Below are 19,594 nucleotides of genomic sequence, written 5' to 3'. Positions count from 1 at the left end.
GGTTTTACCAATTGATAAAAAAACTAAATGTTTTTTGGCCGTAGTGGGGCGTCAAAAAAATTTTTTAAAAAAACGTTTTTGCGGGTGAAAAAAATATTCAAACTTCGATAAATTTATTGAAGTGGGTATTCTCGGAAAGGAAAAAAATTTTGGGGAAAAAACACGATTGGGACATTTTTTTGGGGTTGGATTTTAAAACAACTGCAAAAAAAATTATTAAAAACTTCAAGAAAAAAAAAGCCCAAAATTTTTACCACTTTTTTGGTTTTTTTTTTACCCCGCTTTTAAAAACAAGGGGATTTTTAAAAATTTTTTAAAAAAAACCATTTTTGTGCGGCCCTTTTTTTTTTTAGCTTTTTCCCCCAGGGGAAAAGTTTTTCCGCATGGCCAAATTAAAAATTAAAAATTTTTAAAATAAAAAAAACATGGTTTTTTTTTTTTTGGCCATTTTTGGCCCAAAAAAATCGGTTTTTTTTTTTTTCCCGGGTTTTCCCCGGAAAAAACTCAGTCAAACCACTCAAAAAAAACCACTTTTAACGATTACGGAATTTCAAAAAATTAGGGCCCAAAAGAAACTAATTTTGACATACGTTTGCAGGGGCCACTTTTCGCGCCCCGGAAGCGGCGCGCCGCCGGAACGTACGTCAAAGAAAGGGAAAATCGAGCAACAATGCCCGAAAAGACCCTTTTTACAAGAAAGTAGCGGGCGTCGGGGCTTTTCCATTAAAAATGGTCAATTTTTACTTTTTTCATTAAAAAAATATTTAGCCCAAATATTAAAACGTTAAAAAATTGCAAAGTTATTTTTGCTTGCCAAAAATTTGGAAAAAAACGATTTGTAGTCCCGTATTTAATTATACTTTTTTCATTTTCACAAAACCCCCAGGGAGGTCTTACAGTTTAGTGCCGCAAAATTCCCCTTGAATTCTTAAATTTTTGATCCTTCCCCTACACCCTGTTAGCAATAAAAACGCAAAAAACAAATCTTAGGAAAATGATAATATTTCTTTTTAGTAAGAGGACTTTTTTACGGGCATTTTTACTGCTCGATACGTTTGGGACCCCAGATACCCTTCCCTGGGGACGTAATTTTTGACCCAGGAAACCCCGATTGGAAAAGGGAAATGGTCAAGATTGATTGGACCCCTGATTTTTCCCCTGGGGTTAATTTAAAAATTCGCCAAAAAAAACAAAAACCCCGATTTTGGGGCCAAAAAAAATTTAAGGCCCCCAAAAAAAAATTTCCCAAATGTTTTTTTTAAATTTTTTTTTGGGCAAGTTTATTTGTTGGCATGTCGGCCCAAAAAAACTTCCCCATAAAGAATAGCTAAAAGCAAGCCCCCACAAATTGTAAATAAAATTTAAAAACAAATCCCAATTATTTGTTACTGAGGAAATAAACCCAAAAAAGTGGTAAAAAAAATTTTGAACTTTTTGCTTTAATTGTTTGAAAATTTTTTTGCATTTTGTTTATTAAATCAACCCCAAAATATTCACATCGTGTTTGCCCTAAATTTTTTTCCTTTCCGAGAAAGTACCCATTTTTCCAAAAATTATTTAAAATCGAAGTTTAAATTTATTGTCACAAAATTCCGCAAGCGTTTTTTTTTTGCCAAATTTTGACGCCGCAACTACGCGAAAAAAAAAGCATTTTTAGGTTTTTTTTTATCAATTGGCAACCCCGCGGTTTCCCTCCAAAATTTAAAAACAGCTTATAAACTCAAGCGAGTTATGTCCGATTTTTAGCTCATATTTCAAACAAAATTTAGAAAATAATGGGGGAAATCTTATTGCTGACAAAAATATGGATTAAAAATTCTTTATTTGCCTTTAAGGATAATGACTGCCCCAAAGTTTAAAAAAACGCGCATTGGTAATAGCAACGGGGGGACCCAAAAATAAGGCCAAATTTTTATATTCTAACATATTAATCGATCCTTAGAACCATCATACAAATTGGTCCCCAATTAAGCGGTTTTTAGGTCTTAAACCCCGTAGCAGAAAAAACACGTCTTTTTGCCGTAAAAATAGCCTCTAACAATTATCCTTTTCACCCAATTTTAATCGTCACATAATTAAAAGAAATCAATATGGTTAGTTTAAAAAAAATGTTCAAAAATTCCCAATCAAAAATTTTAGGTAAAAGTAAACCCAAAAAAAATAAATTTTTAGCACCCTGTCAAAAATTAAATTGCTTAATCAAAATTAATTTAAGCGTTAGGGTGCCCGCGCCCGGGGATCCAATTATGCTTTTTCCCGAGATCTGCGAATTGCTCCTTCTTTGCTCGCCCGAAGCTCGGAATGAATTGCATCGTCAATTAAGGGCTAGTTTAAAATAAATTTTAAAATAGCATTTCGGGTGGGTTTTGGATTCCATATAAAAAACATGATAGCCATTGTGTCCCGTACTGCGCGGGGTGGCTGTCGCAAAACCCACATTTTTCCATAGCTAGCCGGGCAAAGTTTACGCTAAAATAGCGCTAGATGGCCCCGCGGATATTTCTGGGCGTAAGTTTGTTCGCTGCCGATATTAGCGCTAGGCTGTCGCCCCCCGATAATCTTAGCCCAAGGTGTCGCCGCGATTCTAGCGCTAGCTGTCGCCGCAATATTCTAGGCTAAACGTCAAAAAAACCGCCCCATTCACCCTAAGGGCGTCACTATACGGTCATATTAGCGCCCCTATAGGGCCCCAATAAGTATTGTAAGGAGGAATTTTTTGGGAGGCTCCGGGTTTACCCCTTTAAAAATTGAGGCAACTTTAGCTTTAGCACGGGTTGACTAATCTGCCACATTTAGCCAGAGGTTAAAAGGGTTCCGAAATCCCAGTCGGAGGTCTTCTTCCCCAAATGTTTTTTAAAATTATTATTTTTTACACATTTACCCCTAGTTTTAAAACCCAATACTAACCCCCAAACATTATGCGTTTAAAAAGTATCAACTAAATACATTTCCAAACAGCAGCAAATAGCCCGTTAAAGGGAATTTGGTCACGTTTTCACTTTTACAATTATACTTTTCCAGTTTCTAATCGACATTATTAACCATCTGGTCAATAAAGGTCGAAAACCTCTCATCTGCAACAAAGTTGTAAGTACAATGTACCTGAATAAAGGGGATTATAACTGGGGGGGATCTTTTTTAAATGTGCTAACCTAATAAAATTTTAACTGAGGAGTGTGTCACGTTTATAAAGGGAAAACAAACAACCCCCATGGTAGATATGGGTCGTCCGTTTAAAAATGAGATAAAAGCAACTTTTTTCCCCAAGGACGGTTTTATCGGATCGTTACCAAAATTTGTAATAAAACCGCAATTGTAAAAAGTAAAATTTACGGCAAAACAGCTGGTGTTTTTTTGGTACTTGACAGATATTTTGCCATTAAATTTAAGAACAAATTAAACCAAAGTGAAAACGATAAAAAAAGGTGAACCCTTTCTTAAAATAAATAAAACTGCCAACAAAAATGGGGTAAGAAAGCTATAAATAATAAAGTGTACCACGATCCCACGTAAATTTACACTGACTGTTTGTGATATGAAATTGTTAAAAAATTTTTATAGAGAGTAACAATTACAATACGGTTTACGAATGGGTTACTTTTAACAGCCCCAAGAAAATTAAAATGTCAATTTGTAAATAAATCAACCAAAATAGAAAACCCTAGTTACAGGAAATAGTCACAGAAGCAGCCTTGTAGCCAAATGTATTTTGGCACTTCAAAATCTCCTTTGTCAGTGAGGAACTGGGTCCCCCCCCCAAGAATATTTTTAAACTATTTCCTACAAATTTATATCAGAAAGATCCTCCCAACCAAATTGAAAACAGTGGGTTGCGGGAATTTTTTTAAATAACATACCCAATGGAAAAGGATAGGTGGTTAAATATTCCCTTACCGTTCAATTAGTGGAAACCCGTTGCCCCCCCCCCCCCTTTGCCCTAAGAAAACTCCCAGTGTTTTTTGTACTTTGGTTACATACCTTGATAAGGGTGATAATTACGAACAGGTGCGGTTGGTTTCACTGGATTAGTCCCCTTCCCCTAATCTTCATTTAATATCTTGAGAATCTTTTCCAAGCTATTAGGTAAGTTTGGACAACTGGGAGATCAAAGTTTTGTTTTTTGGTTTTTTAATTTTATGCTCAATGTTTTTTTCGCACTAATTCTGCCTATTGCTTATATTTGGAGTTTTGTTGTATAATCAGCAATAGACATTTTTAGGTAACAATATTGTAGAAAACAACCCCGTTACAAATATTTGCCTCCCCGGTAAATATAAAAAAGATCAGGGCAGCAAGTTTTTCATCGATTAATGTCCCGTGTTGTCTGTATTCCTGGGGTAAAATTTGGTGAGCGTAATATTTTATTTTTCCTTGAGTAGGGGATAAAATGAAATTTCCCGTCACCTTATCTTTACACAAACTGAATACTGGTATTGTGAATTAAACTGGGGGAAATTACTGGAAATGAGATACCTGGAAATTGAAGTACTGAAAATAACAGATACTAAGGAAATACGAAAGGAATACTTAATGAATTACTGGAATGAAATACCTGAAAGAATACGGGAAATGAATACTGAAATACTGGAAACATGAAAATAACTGAAAATACTGAATGAATTAACCTTGAATGAAAGACTGGAATCTTGGGAATAAAATACCTGAATGAAATACTGGAAAAAATACTGAAATATTGAAATGAATTTAACTGAAAAATGAAATAACTGGAATGAAAATACACGAATGAATACTAGAAATGAATACTGGGAATGAATTACAGATTGAAATACTGAATGAATACTGAAATGAAATACGTATGGAATACTGAAAGAAATACGGGAATGAAAATAACTGAAAAGTGAATACTGAAATGAAAATACTGAAAAAAAATGAATCCTGGAATACTGAATGAATACTTTCAAATGGAATAAAACGAATACTGAATGAATAAAACTGTTTCATGAATTACTGAAAAATACTGAATGAATTACCATGAAATGAGTTACTGAAGCTGAAGATACTGAATGAATTACTGATGGAATTACTGAAATACTTGGAATGACTACTGAAATGAATTACCGGAATAAATAAATACTGGAATAAATAACATTACTGGGTGAATACCTGAAAATGATAATTTATGAATGGTAAATAATTTTTTAAAGTTATTTAAAAATGTTAAAGACAAGAAACCACACCCGTTTAATATTAAGATTTTTTTGAAAGATAACTTTAAAACTAAACCTAAATCCAATAACGCCTTATAATAACCCAAAATACTATATCTCTAAATAATTAATCAACGTGTTGGTTTTAATAAAGGTTTTCAAAAATCTTCCTGGACGAACATAAATTATTTTGTGAAAGTTTTACGAGCCTTGGCATGAATCAAATTATTTTTTTGTTTCTCGTTCATTAGTTAGGGTTTTTTGACATCAGAATAGACCCTAGTAAGTCACCGTGGAATCACTGCAGTCCAAAAAGAGGCTTGGTTCTTTCCCCATACCTTTAAAAATTGAGGTTGGGCGATGTCCCTTGTCCCCCCCACATCCCCCCCACAATTTGAGAATGCTGCTCCAAATTTCCCTCAAACATTTGTCCGTTTTTCATTAAGTTTAAGAGAATAAAAAAATCATACTTGTTGTTCTCCTCCTTTGCACAATTTTTACTTTGTAACAGGACCATCAAAGAAATTTTTGGAAAAGTAAAACTTTTCCCCCGACTTATCATTTTACCTTTTATTTATTAGCTTTGATATGTGCTTAAACGCCCCTTTTCCGCTTGCCTTTTTTGTGTTTAGCCGAAACTGAGTCCAAGATTCAACTCTTCTAACTACTGATTAACACTTTCTATACTATCACTAAAATATGGGTTTTTTTTTTTGTCTCGTGCCCCATCAGCAATACTCTTGTTTATCCTCAAAAGGCTAAAAATAAAAAAAAAAATTTTTTTTGACTCTTATCCAGGCGCCAAACAATACAACCCCAATTTTCAGTGCCCTTAAAATCTTATTTTTATAGTAAAACACATAGTTTTTTTCAAGTGACAATAATAAACTATGCGGTTTTTTATCGTTAAAAAAATGTTTCGAGGTTTGAAGAGTTCCGAAAACCCTTGCCTTTTTTATAAATTTACATATTGCCCCTTATTCCTAATTTTTTAATAAGTACTTCACGTTTGGGTTATTATTTTCACCTCAAATAAACCTAAATAAATTAATAAAAGGTTTTCACCCGGATAATTTTAATACTAAAAATCATCTTGTGACAGGCTTGTCACATACCACATAGGTAAAATAGCAAACTATATTACCTATAAGTAAATCCCCTGACCGGCACATTTAAAGTAGCGGCTATTTATAAAGAATCAACCACAAGTTACAACACCCCATCACAAAAGTGATACCAAATGGACATGCCCGGGCGTGGTTTATGGATTTGTAATTTGTTAAAAACTTGGACAATTACCTAAGCAGAACCAGGATCCATTTTGTCTCGCCTTATGGTACTTTGCCTGCCGTTGTTTCTGTACCGGTTGGTCCAAGAAGAACGGAGGAATCCGGAAACGCCCTCAACAATAGCAAAAAGTCCCTTTTTCCTCCCAGTGATTTGTTTTATTCCCCTGTCCGAATAAAAAAGTCCCCATCAAAGGGCTGGTGGCCTAATTCCCCAGGTTTTACTCCAAACTGAAGGTATGTTTTTAAAAGGTCTCATCATCAATGTAATTCCATTTATTTTAAATAAAGGAAATAAGGATAAAATTTGGTAAATTATAAAAGCGCAAGGGTTTTTTTCGAAACTCTCAACCTCGAACATACGAAACCATGATATTATGGTCCACTGGAACTAAGTGTTTACTAAAACATAGAATTTAAGCACTGAAAAAATGGGTGTTAACTTTGGCGCTGGAATAAAGTCCAACTTTTAGCCTTTTGATGTCCAAACAAACTAATGAACGAGCACAAAAAATATTATCATCAAAGCTTCCTATAAACTTTTTCACAAAATATAGTCGGTCCCCCAGGAAGAAAATTTCCTTTTGAACTTTATTAACCAAAACGTTTTAAGATAATTATTTTGAGAAATAAAGTTATTTTGGATTATATGAGTTTATTGGATTAGTTTTTTAGGTGTTTAAAAGTTAATCCTTCAAAGAATTCTCAAAACGTGTTGTTTCTTGTCCCTACATTATAACGAGAGAGCGCGCGAAATAATAACATATCAGAATTATCATTTCCCCAGTAATTTCCCCCAGTATATATCAGTATATTAGTCCGTATTCCAATTCAGTAATTCATTTCCCAGTAATTTCATTCCAGTTTATATCATAATTCCATTCAGCTGCAGTTCCTTCATTTCAGAATTTCATCAGTATTTCCCAATTCCAGTATCCCATTCAGTATCACAATCAGTAAATTCATTCAGTATTTACAAGTAATTTCCATTCAGTTATTCCAATTCAAGTAATTCAGTAATTTCCATTTCAGTAATTCAGTACAAAATTTGGTGGGTAAGAAATAAGGTGACCGGAATTTTTCATTTTTTGATCCCCTACACCAAGAAAAATATCCGCTTCACAAAAAACCAGAAAAAACAGAACACGGAACCCAATTTAATCGATGAAACCTGCCAGATAAATACCGAAGCCCAAATAATTTTACGGGAATGAAAAAAGTCTACCAAATATTTTGGGTTAACTAAAAATTTCACTAAACTGCCTTAATATACAAACAACTCCAAATATAACAAGCCCATAGATAGTTGCGGAACCTTGAGCTAAAGAAAAAAAGTTAAACAAAACAACTTGATCCAGTTGTGCACTTTAACCTAAAGCCGGAGATCTCAAAGATATAATGGAAGATAGAGACTATCCAGTAAAACACGCAACCGTGTTTTTCCGAAATTATACCTTATCAAGATTATTATTAACAAAAGACCAAAACACTTGAGTTTTTCCTAATGTAAAGGGACACGGTCCACCTAACTTTGAGGTTAAGACAATTGAAACACTATCCCTTCCATTTGGTTGTATTATATTGTTAAAAAAAATTCCTCGCACACTTGGTTGTCCAATTTGTTGAAGATATTCTTCCTGTGATATAATTTGGGTAAGAACAATATAAAAATAACCTTAACCAGTCCCCCCCACCCCCCCCTGAAAACAAGGAGAATTTTGAGATCCCAAAAATGAATTACAATTGCAACACTGCTAACTGTTGGGAACTATTCTGGTAAACTAGGTCTATGGGGCCTTATTATACATGAACATATTATTCTTTGAAGCCGTAAAGTAACCGTCTTGTAAGTACTCTCTTAAAATTACATTTCATAATCAAAACAAGTCACATGTAATAACGTGATCGAGTACACGCTATATTTTTAATCAGCCCCCTTTTCTACATTTTGTTTGACAACGTATTTTTATTTTAAAAGCAAAGTCACATTTTTATCGATTCACTTAGTTTTTATTTGTTTCTAAATTATAGCACAATATCTGTCAAGTACAACCACAGCTGTTGCCGTAAATTTACTTTACAATGACGGTACAATCTTGGTACGATCGAGTAACCGTCCTGAAAAGTGGCTTTCTCATTACGTTACCATATCAACCAGGTGTTGTCCTAAACTGTACACTCTAGTTAAATTTATTAGCTAGCACATAAGTCAGTATATCCCTTTATCAGTACATTGTACTGCAGAGGTCGCCTTGAACCAGATGTTAATAATGTCGATAGACAACTGATGTAATTGTACGTGAACGTGTACACTATTCATTTAACGACTTCTGCTGTGTGATGAATGTATTTAGTTGATACTTTGTATCGCATAATGTAGGGTTAGATAATGATGGGTTAAACTAGGCTAAAATGTGTAAAATAATAATATAAACACATTTGAGAACGACTCCGACTGGGATTCGAACTTGTAACCTCTGGCTAAAATGTGGCAGATTAGTCAACTGTGCTAAAGCTAAATGTGCCTCAATTTTAGGGGTAAACGGAGCTCGAAAAAATCCTCTTACACTACTCATATAGCGTCATGTAGCGCTAGATAGCGCCAGAAAGCGTCAGTTAGCGACATTCGAAAGGTGCCGTGCAATTAGCGACAATGTCGCTAATTGGCGTCATCTAGCGTCACCTATCATCATCTGGCGATATTTCACGCTAGATGACGCTAGATGACGATAGATGACGTCATATGTCGAATTTCAACTATCAGTAAAGGTCCCATTATATTTGTAATGTTATATCAGATACCACACATTAATCAAATGTCAGAAGTGTTAGCCATAATAGACTACTGAACATTACCACTGACAAGTACACAAGATAAGAAACTACTGAACATTACCACTGACAAGTACACAAGATAAGAAACTACTGAACATTACCAATGACAAGTACACAAGATAAAAAACTACTGCACTGAACATTACCACTGACAAGTACACAAGATAAGAAACTACTGAACATTACCACTGACAAGTACACAAGATAAGAAACTACTGAACATTACCACTGACAAGTACACAGATAAGAAACTACTGAACATTACCACTGACAAGTACACAAGATAAGAAACTACTGAACATTACCACTGACAAGTACACAAGATAAGAAACTACTGAACATTACCAATGACAAGTACACAAGATAAGAAACTACTGAACATTACCACTGACAAGTACACAAGATAAGAAACTACTGAACATTACCACTGACAAGTACACAAGATAAGAAACTACTGAACATTACCACTGACAAGTACACAAGATAAGAAACTACTGAACATTACCACTGACAAGTACACAAGATAAGAAACTACTGAACATTACCACTGACAAGTACACAAGATAAAAAACTACTGAACATTACCACTGACAAGTACACAAGATAAGATTATAATCTCACCTGCAAACTGTTTTGCCTGCTGAAACACCTCTTCCCCACCCTGCTTACTATTAAAACCACCAATCTTGCCCTGTTATTACCAAGATTGAGCTAAAATATACTAGATTATATTGGAATATATACCAGAATATACAACATATTACCCTATTAATCCCTGATAGCAATTGCAAACAATCCAAAACGAATACACTGCATTTAACGTTCACACACAAGCACCGGAAACAACGTTACATCATACTATGTAAAACAACACACAAACGAGAGAGAGAGAGAGAGAGAAAGAGAAGTTGAGAATATTATATAATCAATGGAACAGAATAGTGTACATTGTATACCCTCACCACACCCCTGAATCACACCATCTCATTGTATATCTAGTTACAAAACAGCACCTGCCTATAATGAGGCACTATAAGTATATATTATATTGATCATCATCATCATGACAACAAAACAAAGCTAATGTTTTGTAACGAGGTGGCTGTATACAGTTATACTGTATAGTGGTATGTTGTCTCGGTGTGTGTTGTTAAGGTGATCTTACATCAGAGAACTCAAAACTATGTAAATGTTCATTGGAACCTTCTAGAATAAAAGTTAAAAAAAAACAGGTTATTTTCTAGAAACACGGGTGGGGCAGACCACGATAAAATCATCATGATGTAACCACAGACAAACAGAGGGATAGTGAGCTGAAGCAGTTATAATGATATCTGAAGCGGTAATTCCATGAGCCAGAGAGTCCACATCTGGTGCACAGTGTGATTACTGGACACTCGGCCCAAACACTCCTTATTTGGGCATCATGTGAGTCACGTGATGCCCATATTAGGAGTGGCGTGACCATTTTGCAGGCCGGTGTGAGAAAACACTTTTTTTTCTCTGTTAGCTTACAATTAGTGGACATGCGGTTCAAAGTTTGTAAGTTTTAATAGCACGCAATTTATTCTTATTATGTGATCACAATACGAGTTTGCGGAGTGCATCAACCAATAATTTACAAGTTCTGACGAAACTGTCTAGACTCATAATCAGAATATCGAGTGTTAAGGACAATGGTTATAACATCTGTTTTTACTTTAAAGCTACTGATTATTATATTCCTCTCACTTCGTGCACTAACTCTTAGATTTTATATAGCTTAAACAGAAGGAGTGACATTAAATTAAGGAGTGACATTAAATTAAGGAGTGATATTAATTTGAGACATTAACTCGATGAGTAACATTAAATAGAAGAATGACATTAACAAGACAGGAGAGCTGCATTAAGAAGTTAGCAGGTGCCGTATTACCTTGGCACTGAGAAGGGTGGTATAGCTAGGTTCTGTATTACCTTGGCACTGAGAAGGTTGGTATAGCTAGGTTCTGTATTACCTTGGTACAGAGAAGGGTGGTAGCTAGGTGCTGTATTACCTTGGTACAGAGAAGGGTGGTATAGCTAGGTTCTGTATTACCTTGGTGCAGAGAAAGTGGTAGCTAGGTTCTGTATTACCTTGGTACAGAGAAAGTGGTAGCTAGGTTCTGTATTACCTTGGTACAGAGAAGGGTGGTAGCTAAGTCCTGTATTACCTTGGTACAGAGAAGGGTGGTATAGCTAGGTTCTGTATTACCTTGGTACAGAGAAGGTTGGTAGCTAGGTCCTGTATTACCTTGGTACAGAGAAGGGTGGTATAGCTAGGTCCTGTATTACCTTGGTACAGAGAAGGGTGGTATAGCTAGGTCCTGTATTACCTTGGTACAGAGAAAGTGGTAGCTAGGTTCTGTATTACCTTGGTACAGAGAAGGGTGGTAGCTAAGTCCTGTATTACCTTGGTACAGAGAAAGGTGGTAGCTAGGTTCTGTATTACCTTGGTACAGAGAAAGGTGGTAGCTAGGTTCTGTATTACCTTGGTACAGAGAAGGGTGGTAGCTAGGTTCTGTATTACCTTGGTACAGAGAAGGGTGGTAGCTAGGTCCTGTATTACCTTGGTACAGAGAAAGTGGTAGCTAGGTTCTGTATTACCTTGGTACAGAGAAGGTTGGTAGCTAGGTCCTGTATTACCTTGGTACAGAGAAGGGTGGTATAGCTAGGTTCTGTATTACCTTGGTACAGAGAAGGGTGGTAGCTAAGTCCTGTATTACCTTGGTACAGAGAAAGGTGGTAGCTAGGTTCTGTATTACCTTGGTACAGAGAAAGGTGGTAGCTAGGTTCTGTATTACCTTGGTACAGAGAAGGGTGGTAGCTAGGTTCTGTATTACCTTGGTACAGAGAAGGGTGGTATAGCTAGGTTCTGTATTACCTTGGTACAGAGAAGGGTGGTATAGCTAGGTTCTGTATTACCTTGGTACAGAGAAAGTGGTAGCTAGGTTTTGTATTACCTTGGCACTAAGAAGGGTGGTAGCTAGGTTCTGTATTACCTTGGTACAGAGAAGGGTGGTAACTAGGTCCTGTATTACCTTGGCACTAAGAAGGGTGGTAGCTAGGTTCTGTATTACCTTGGTACAGAGAAAGTGGTAGCTAGGTTCTGTATTACCTTGTTACAGAGAAAGTGGTAGCTAGGTCCTGTATTACCTTGGTACAGAGAAGGTTGGTAGCTAGGTTCTGTATTACCTTGTTACAGAGAAGGGTGGTAGCTAGGTCCTGTATTGCCTTGGTACAGAGAAAGTGGTAGCTAGGTCCTGTATTACCTTGGTACAGAGAAGGTTGGTAGCTAGGTCCTGTATTACCTTGGTACAGAGAAGGGTGGTATAGCTAGGTTCTGTATTACCTTGGTGCAGAGAAAGTGGTAGCTAGGTTTTGTATTACCTTGGCACTAAGAAGGGTGGTAGCTAGGTTCTGTATTACCTTTGTACAGAGAAAGTGGTAGCTAGGTCCTGTATTACCTTGGTACAGAGAAAGTGGTAGCTAGGTTCTGTATTACCTTGGTACAGAGAAGGTTGGTAGCTAGGTCCTGTATTACCTTGGTACAGAGAAGGGTGGTATAGCTAGGTTCTGTATTACCTTGGTACAGAGAAGGGTGGTATAGCTAGGTTCTGTATTACCTTGGTACAGAGAAGGGTGGTATAGCTAGGTCTGTATTACCTTGGTACAGAGAAAGTGGTAGCTAGGTTCTGTATTACCTTGTTACAGAGAAAGTGGTAGCTAGGTCCTGTATTACCTTGGTACAGAGAAGGTGGTAGCTAGGTCCTGTATTACCTTGGCACTAAGAAGGGTGGTAGCTAGGTCCTGTATTACCTTGGCACTAAGAAGGTTGGTAGCTAGGTCCTGTATTACCTTGTTACAGAGAAAGTGGTAGCTAGGTCCTGTATTACCTTGGCACTAAGAAGGCTGGTAGCTAGGTCCTGTATTACCTTGTTACAGAGAAGGGTGGTAGCTAGGTCCTGTATTACCTTGGCACTAAGAAGGTTGGTAGCTAGGTCCTGTATTACCTTGTTACAGAGAAAGTGGTAGCTAGGTCCTGTATTACCTTGGTACAGAGAAAGTGGTAGCTAGGTTCTGTATTACCTTGGTACAGAGAAGGGTGGTATAGCTAGGTTCTGTATTACCTTGGTACAGAGAAAGTGGTAGCTAGGTTTTGTATTACCTTGGCACTAAGAAGGGTGGTAGCTAGGTTCTGTATTACCTTGGTACAGAGAAGGGTGGTAGCTAGGTCCTGTATTACCTTGGTACAGAGAAAGTGGTAGCTAGGTTCTGTATTACCTTGGTACAGAGAAGGTTGGTAGCTAGGTGCTGTATTACCTTGTTACAGAGAAGGTTGGTATAGCTAGGTTCTGTATTACCTTGGTACAGAGAAGGGTGGTATAGCTAGGTTCTGTATTACCTTGGTACAGAGAAAGTGGTAGCTAAGTTTTGTATTACCTTGGCACTAAGAAGGGTGGTAGCTAGGTTCTGTATTACCTTGGTACAGAGAAAGTGGTAGCTAGGTCCTGTATTACCTTGGTACAGAGAAGGGTGGTAGCTAGGTCCTGTATTACCTTGGTACAGAGAAGGTTGGTAGCTAGGTCCTGTATTACCTTGGTACAGAGAAGGGTGGTAGCTAGGTTCTGTATTACCTTGGTACAGAGAAGGGTGGTAGCTAGGTTCTGTATTACCTTGGTACAGAGAAGGGTGGTAGCTAGGTCCTGTATTACCTTGGTACAGAGAAGGTTGGTAGCTAGGTCCTGTATTACCTTGGTACAGAGAAAGTGGTAGCTAGGTTCTGTATTACCTTGTTACAGAGAAGGTTGGTAGCTAGGTCCTGTATTACCTTGGTACAGAGAAGGGTGGTATAGCTAGGTTCTGTATTACCTTGGTACAGAGAAAGTGGTAGCTAGGTTTTGTATTACCTTGGCACTAAGAAGGGTGGTAGCTAGGTTCTGTATTACCTTGGTACAGAGAAAGTGGTAGCTAGGTCCTGTATTACCTTGTTACAGAGAAGGTTGGTAGCTAGGTCCTGTATTACCTTGGTACAGAGAAGGGTGGTATAGCTAGGTTCTGTATTACCTTGGTACAGAGAAGGGTGGTAGCTAGGTGCTGTATTACCTTGGTGCAGAGAAAGGTGGTAGCTAGGTTCTGCCACTCCCCCAGTAATGAGCCCGCTCTAATTGCTTCCACCTGGTGCCGGTCAGGTCTTACTTTGAAGAGTGGGTCTGGTGTGCTTGTTCCCGTGGTGGTATCTACTGTGTGATAACAGGGCTGGTGTACTGATGTGCGGTTGAATAGGGAATGCTGGCCGATATTAGGGCCGTAGAACTGTATGTCTAACATCCAGGAGCCCTTTAGGAAGTAGCAACAGTCTTTGATCCGGGCTATCTGTAAATTAAGTTATTTTAAAGTCTTTATTTAGAGTATTTATCGTTCACAGAATGCTATTAATTGAAGGTTGTGAGATCTACGAAATTTGATGAAATTAAAAGTAAGAAATCAACATTATATGTTTGAAAGGGGAATCAGGTTTTAAATTTACCGATTCGTAGCCATAAGCTATCGGCCATTTATCTTCAGCTCGTAGCATTTTGAAATGTTTCTTTCTACCCAAGATAGCTTCAAGATGCTGTCGAAGCTTGATAACCGTAAAGTTCTCAAGAATAACCATTTCTGAATCATCAAATTAGAAAGGTTGTAAATTATTGTTGTCATTGCCTCAGCGAAACCCAACGGGAAACGATTCTTAGGAAACGGCTGAAACAGCAGAAAAATATAATCTACAACTATAAAGCTATAAATAATATAATACTGAAGGGTAAAATATTGAGTTTGATAGTGACCTGCTAAAAGTTGTAAAATATAATCTACAACTATTATACTGAAGGGTCAAATATTGAGTTTGATAGTGACCTGCTAAAAGTTGTCGTGCAGTGTACTCAAATACCCTCACCTCCGCTGGCCAGGATATCATTTCACCTTGAACTGAAGTGGGAGTTGAAGATATGGAAACGCTGCACCCATTCTCGTCTTTATCTTCAAGTAGTGACCAAACACTACTCCCGCTCTGAGAAAGATAGTTTGAGGTATTTATGGTGGTTTGGTGGACCACTGAACAAAGAAACGGATAAGAATCCGGAATCTTCAGTTTTACTGTCTTCCATCACAAACTAAAGCAGTTTGAGAAAAACACTCATCTGAAAGAAATGATTATTGGTACCTGGATTTGTTTAAAACATATAATAAGTGATCTTCAGCTAAGGATGTTATTGGTATCAAAACAACAAATTACTTGGAGCAGCGTAATATCTTCATCTGAAACTTGTGAGGAACTTGTGGAGTAGGTTAGAGTTGGTTTTCTGGAGTAAGTCAGAGTTTTTATCATTTCCCTGAACCTCCCCATCCCTCCTCATGATTATATAACAAACTATTTGTAAACTTTCAAAACAAACAAACAAGCAACCTGTAGAAAATCACCTCAAATTACCATGGAGCACACACTATCTCTGAAAGCTTTGTCAGTAAATCTTACATTAAACTAGTTTACACAGAGAGAACTCAAGATTCACACAAAGGCACTCAATACTTAGCAAAGTAAGAAACTTCTTAAAATGATAACAAGCACGTTTTATTGAAGGTGAGACGGGGTCCGATTATCCCTAGTAATTGCTCTTTATTTTATTTAAAATTATCTTATAGCGATTTAATTCATGATAAAAAGGTTCAATAATTAACTAACAAAAATTAAGATAGATTTCCAGACTTTGGACTGTCTCAATGAAACTGTAGAGGGGGCAGGAACAAGCGTTTTTAAACCCTGGGATTTGAGGAAGGATAAATCAAAGGTTTGTAGCGCGAGATGTTTTGGGTAGTTTCTATGAGGTTGTTGTAGGCTCACGTCCAAAGGTCGGGAACAAAATTAATTACATACATGTTACATACATGTAGAGAGTGACTTGGATATTTTCAGCTTGTAGAGAGTGATTTGGATGAGGAGTTACTGTTCAACTTCTCTTTTACTGGAAGTGTCAAATTAAAACTTTAAAGGGATTATAGTTATAGGTGGCGGTGGCGAGAGTGACCCTTCTCATCTCAAAGTGTGAGTTTACACTTTCTCCCAACATTCACTTTTTACATCAATGAAACTTCGAGATTAGCAAAATAATGTAAAAAACAACGTAGAATTGCCACACCGAACTGTATCGCGTTGTGTCACGTGTATATCATGTGTATACAATGTGTATATCAAGTGTATATTTCGTGTATGTCACACTGGAATGCACGTGTAGGTTTAAGAACGCAGTACCGGTTAGTTTTGATGACGCTGGTAGACACGCTGAACAGGAGTTTGATTTACAGCACGACAAGGACGGTGTAGTGGAGTACCAGACCAAGTAATTATGTGATTAATTATGTAATTATGTGATTTATTATTTACTGTTCACTGTTTAACACATGATGTGAAGATGAACATTACCTATTATTTGATTGATACTGTAACAGTGTTAATTGTAATGATTACATTCAATCTTGAGACCAGTTTCAGTGTCACAACATTATTTTATTTCTGTCTCTACTTAAACAAGTTTTTGCCGGACCGTTTTTAACAAAATTATTCGTAAGGGTAGCAAGATTCAACAACTGTGACAGTTTGTCACTCTATTTTGACAAGAACTTTGGAGCAGATGAAACTAAAATCTGTCACATCGGGCTGCGAGGTGACTTTTCGGAGGTAAATATGCTGATTAGTTGCTTGATAATTGATATATTTTATTCATCTATCTCCTAAAATTCTAAACTTTTTACTGTGATGTACTTTTTCTATGATTGTAAAATCCACTTCTCTAGTAATTCATTGCTTATATTCACTGTCAATAAGTCAATACCCCGGCAGGCTCAGAAACGTGGCGTTGTGATATGTACCTACGAATCGTCCGCACAGCTCAAAGACCACAAAACTCCGGGGGCGTCAGACTATTCCGCTCATGGGGTTTCTTAGAATTACAGTTTAGTGGCTAATTAGGAGTTAATTAGTGGCTAATTAGTAGTTAATTAAGAGTTATTGTTTTCCTTCCGTATAGAGACAGGTTGTGAGGTTGTTCGGATTCTTGCCTTGAAATTTTAAATTGCGATGAATTGTATGAAAATTTGGTGTATCTATTTCATTAAAATATGTTTATTTGAGTTTTGATATTTTGTATGTACGTAACGTTTAATTGTTTCAAAGCTATCTTCCTTTTACCGTAAATACTAAACAATCAGGAAAATTAAAACGATATTAGACTTTCACCATATCATGTCCGGAAATTATTTTATTCGTCGAATGAAAATAAATCATAGTATTATACAGTACAATGGTTAACAATAATAACAACTATTTTCCTCCAGATGGCAACAGCAAGGTTTAAAACCCAGAACCACACCACGTGACACACCACGTGACACACCACGTGACACACCACGTGACACACCACGTGACACACCACGTGACAGCATCACACCACGTGACAGCATCACACCACGTGACAGCATCTCACCACGTGACAGCATCGCACCACGTGACACTAGAACCACACCACGTGACACTACAACCACACCACGTGACAGCACCACACCACGTGACAGCATCACACCACGTGACACTAGAACCACACCACGTGACAGCATCTCACCACGTGACAGCATCGCACCACTAGCAGTAGCTCTCATTGGTCTCGGTCGTATTGGTGTCATGTACCTGTCTAACATCAGAGCTAACACACAGTTGAGGCTCTGCTGCGTGGTGCTGTCTCCCCGGCAGGACCCTGGTGAGGTTCGCGCGCAGCACGGGATACCAGCCCACGTGACAGTGTCATGTGATCCACAGAGCGCGTTCTCTGATCCGGGTATTGAGGCTGTTATCATAGCGTCCTCCACTGCTTCCCATGTAGATCTCATATTATCAGCTGTAGTTGCTAATAAGGCGGTGTACTGTGAGAAACCTATATCAGATAGTCTAGAGAGAACAAGACAATGTTACCAGGCAGCAGCTCAGGCTGACCTACCTTTATTCTGTGCTTTCAACAGGAGATTTGATCCGAGTTACTCGCACATCCAGGCTCAGGTAAGGGCCGGTGCTGTTGGTAAAGTTCAGACTATCAAGTCAGTCAGCAGAGACTCTCCAGTCATTCCCCTGTCTTATATCGGACCCTCTGGAGGGATATTTGATGATTTCTCAGTTCATGATATCGACTTGTTACTCTGGGTTACCGGGGATGTTCCTGTACAAGTGTTTGTGGCTGGAAACGCTCAAATACCCGAGTTCTCCGACTACAACGACTACGACAACATGATAATCGTCCTGACCTTCAAGCACGGTACTCTGGGTACGATAGACCTGAACAGGTACTCCAGCTACGGGTACGATCAGAGACTGGAAGTGTTTGGACCTCTTGGTATGTTGCACTGTGAACATTCCAGACCCAACCACCTGGTGACAAGTGACCCATCAGGTTCCACCAGCACTCCGTTACATTACTCCTTCCCATCTCATTACGACCAAGCGTTTAAGAACCAGCTGGGTTATTTTGTAGACTTGGTGAGGGGTAAGGTGGAGTTGTCTGTGACAGAGAGGATGACCAGGGCTGTGAGCAAGGTAGTGGAGGCTTGTAAGGAGTCTGCGGTTAGTGGGTTACCGGTTAAGATAGCCTGGTCCGAGGAGGAAATCCCAGAGTATTGAAAACTTAAAAAGGACATTTTTTCATGTCTTTTGCATGATATGAGCTTGAGAGTGAATCTCTAATTTCAAAGAAACTTATACGAATTTTTATTTCATATTTTGTATCTTTTTTTGTTTCTAAGACTAAAACTTTTTACCAATTTTTACCGAAAATCATTTAGTTTCAGAAATATTAATATTATGACTTTTAACTTTTATGGTAGATTGCTGAATGGATGTAGATTATAATTATCTAAGATAAATAAAATTTGACGATATTTATCGAATTCCGTTTTCTTCAATTATGATAATAATAGCTCTGCCGATACTAGGCTCTGCCTATACTAGGCCCTAGGCAAGATAGTTCAACCATCAACATTTTTATTAACGATTTGAAAACCAGAGTTGAATTTTCAAAGTTTTATTTTTTTTAAATGTTTGACCTACATTTTTGCTAAACTAGCTCCATTTTTGCCCACATTTTTGGTTGAATAAATTATAAAGTTTGCTCACCATGTTTTAAGATTTATTAATTAACTAATTTCCTTTATTTTTGAGCAATTATGCTAACCTGTAAATTTTATCAACTGTTGATCTTCGAT

At 37.4% G+C, this 19,594-nt stretch overlaps 3 protein-coding genes across 3 annotated transcripts in view; all 3 read left to right on the top strand.

The window, feature by feature from the left end:
* Window positions 1–19,594, top strand: part of LOC134822814 (prefoldin subunit 1-like) — a 73,455-nt gene that overhangs the window by 175 nt on the left and 53,686 nt on the right. The gene's annotated exons all lie outside the window — the stretch shown is intronic.
* LOC134823748 (PITH domain-containing protein 1-like) lies at window positions 15,784–17,389 on the top strand. The gene is given in 7 exon segments (XM_063835282.1): window positions 15,784–15,816; window positions 16,045–16,140; window positions 16,266–16,337; window positions 16,339–16,394; window positions 16,585–16,689; window positions 16,919–17,027; window positions 17,190–17,389. Coding segments are annotated over 7 exon segments (576 nt in total). The 3' UTR covers window positions 17,295–17,389.
* On the top strand, window positions 17,495–19,013 carry LOC134823747 (myo-inositol 2-dehydrogenase-like). The gene is made up of 2 exons (XM_063835281.1): window positions 17,495–17,538; window positions 17,684–19,013. Exons 1-2 carry the CDS (start codon window positions 17,495–17,497, stop codon window positions 19,011–19,013), a joined length of 1,374 nt encoding a protein of 457 aa, XP_063691351.1.

Source organism: Bolinopsis microptera, chromosome 11, assembly GCF_026151205.1.
Source record: "Bolinopsis microptera isolate Bmic1 chromosome 11, MBARI_Bmic_1.0, whole genome shotgun sequence".
NCBI classification, from domain to species: domain Eukaryota; kingdom Metazoa; phylum Ctenophora; class Tentaculata; order Lobata; family Bolinopsidae; genus Bolinopsis; species Bolinopsis microptera.
Note: the sequence above shows the minus strand (reverse complement) of the source record. Positions and strands in the feature narration are given on the sequence as shown.

Bases quoted from the DNA above. Each gene is read 5' to 3' on its own strand.
- LOC134823747 (XM_063835281.1), top strand. From the start codon at position 17,495: ATGTACGTAACGTTTAATTGTTTCAAAGCTATCTTCCTTTTACC. The intron at 17,539-17,683 runs GTAAATACTAAA...ATTTTCCTCCAG, and splicing joins AAAGCTATCTTCCTTTTACC to ATGGCAACAGCAAGGTTTAA.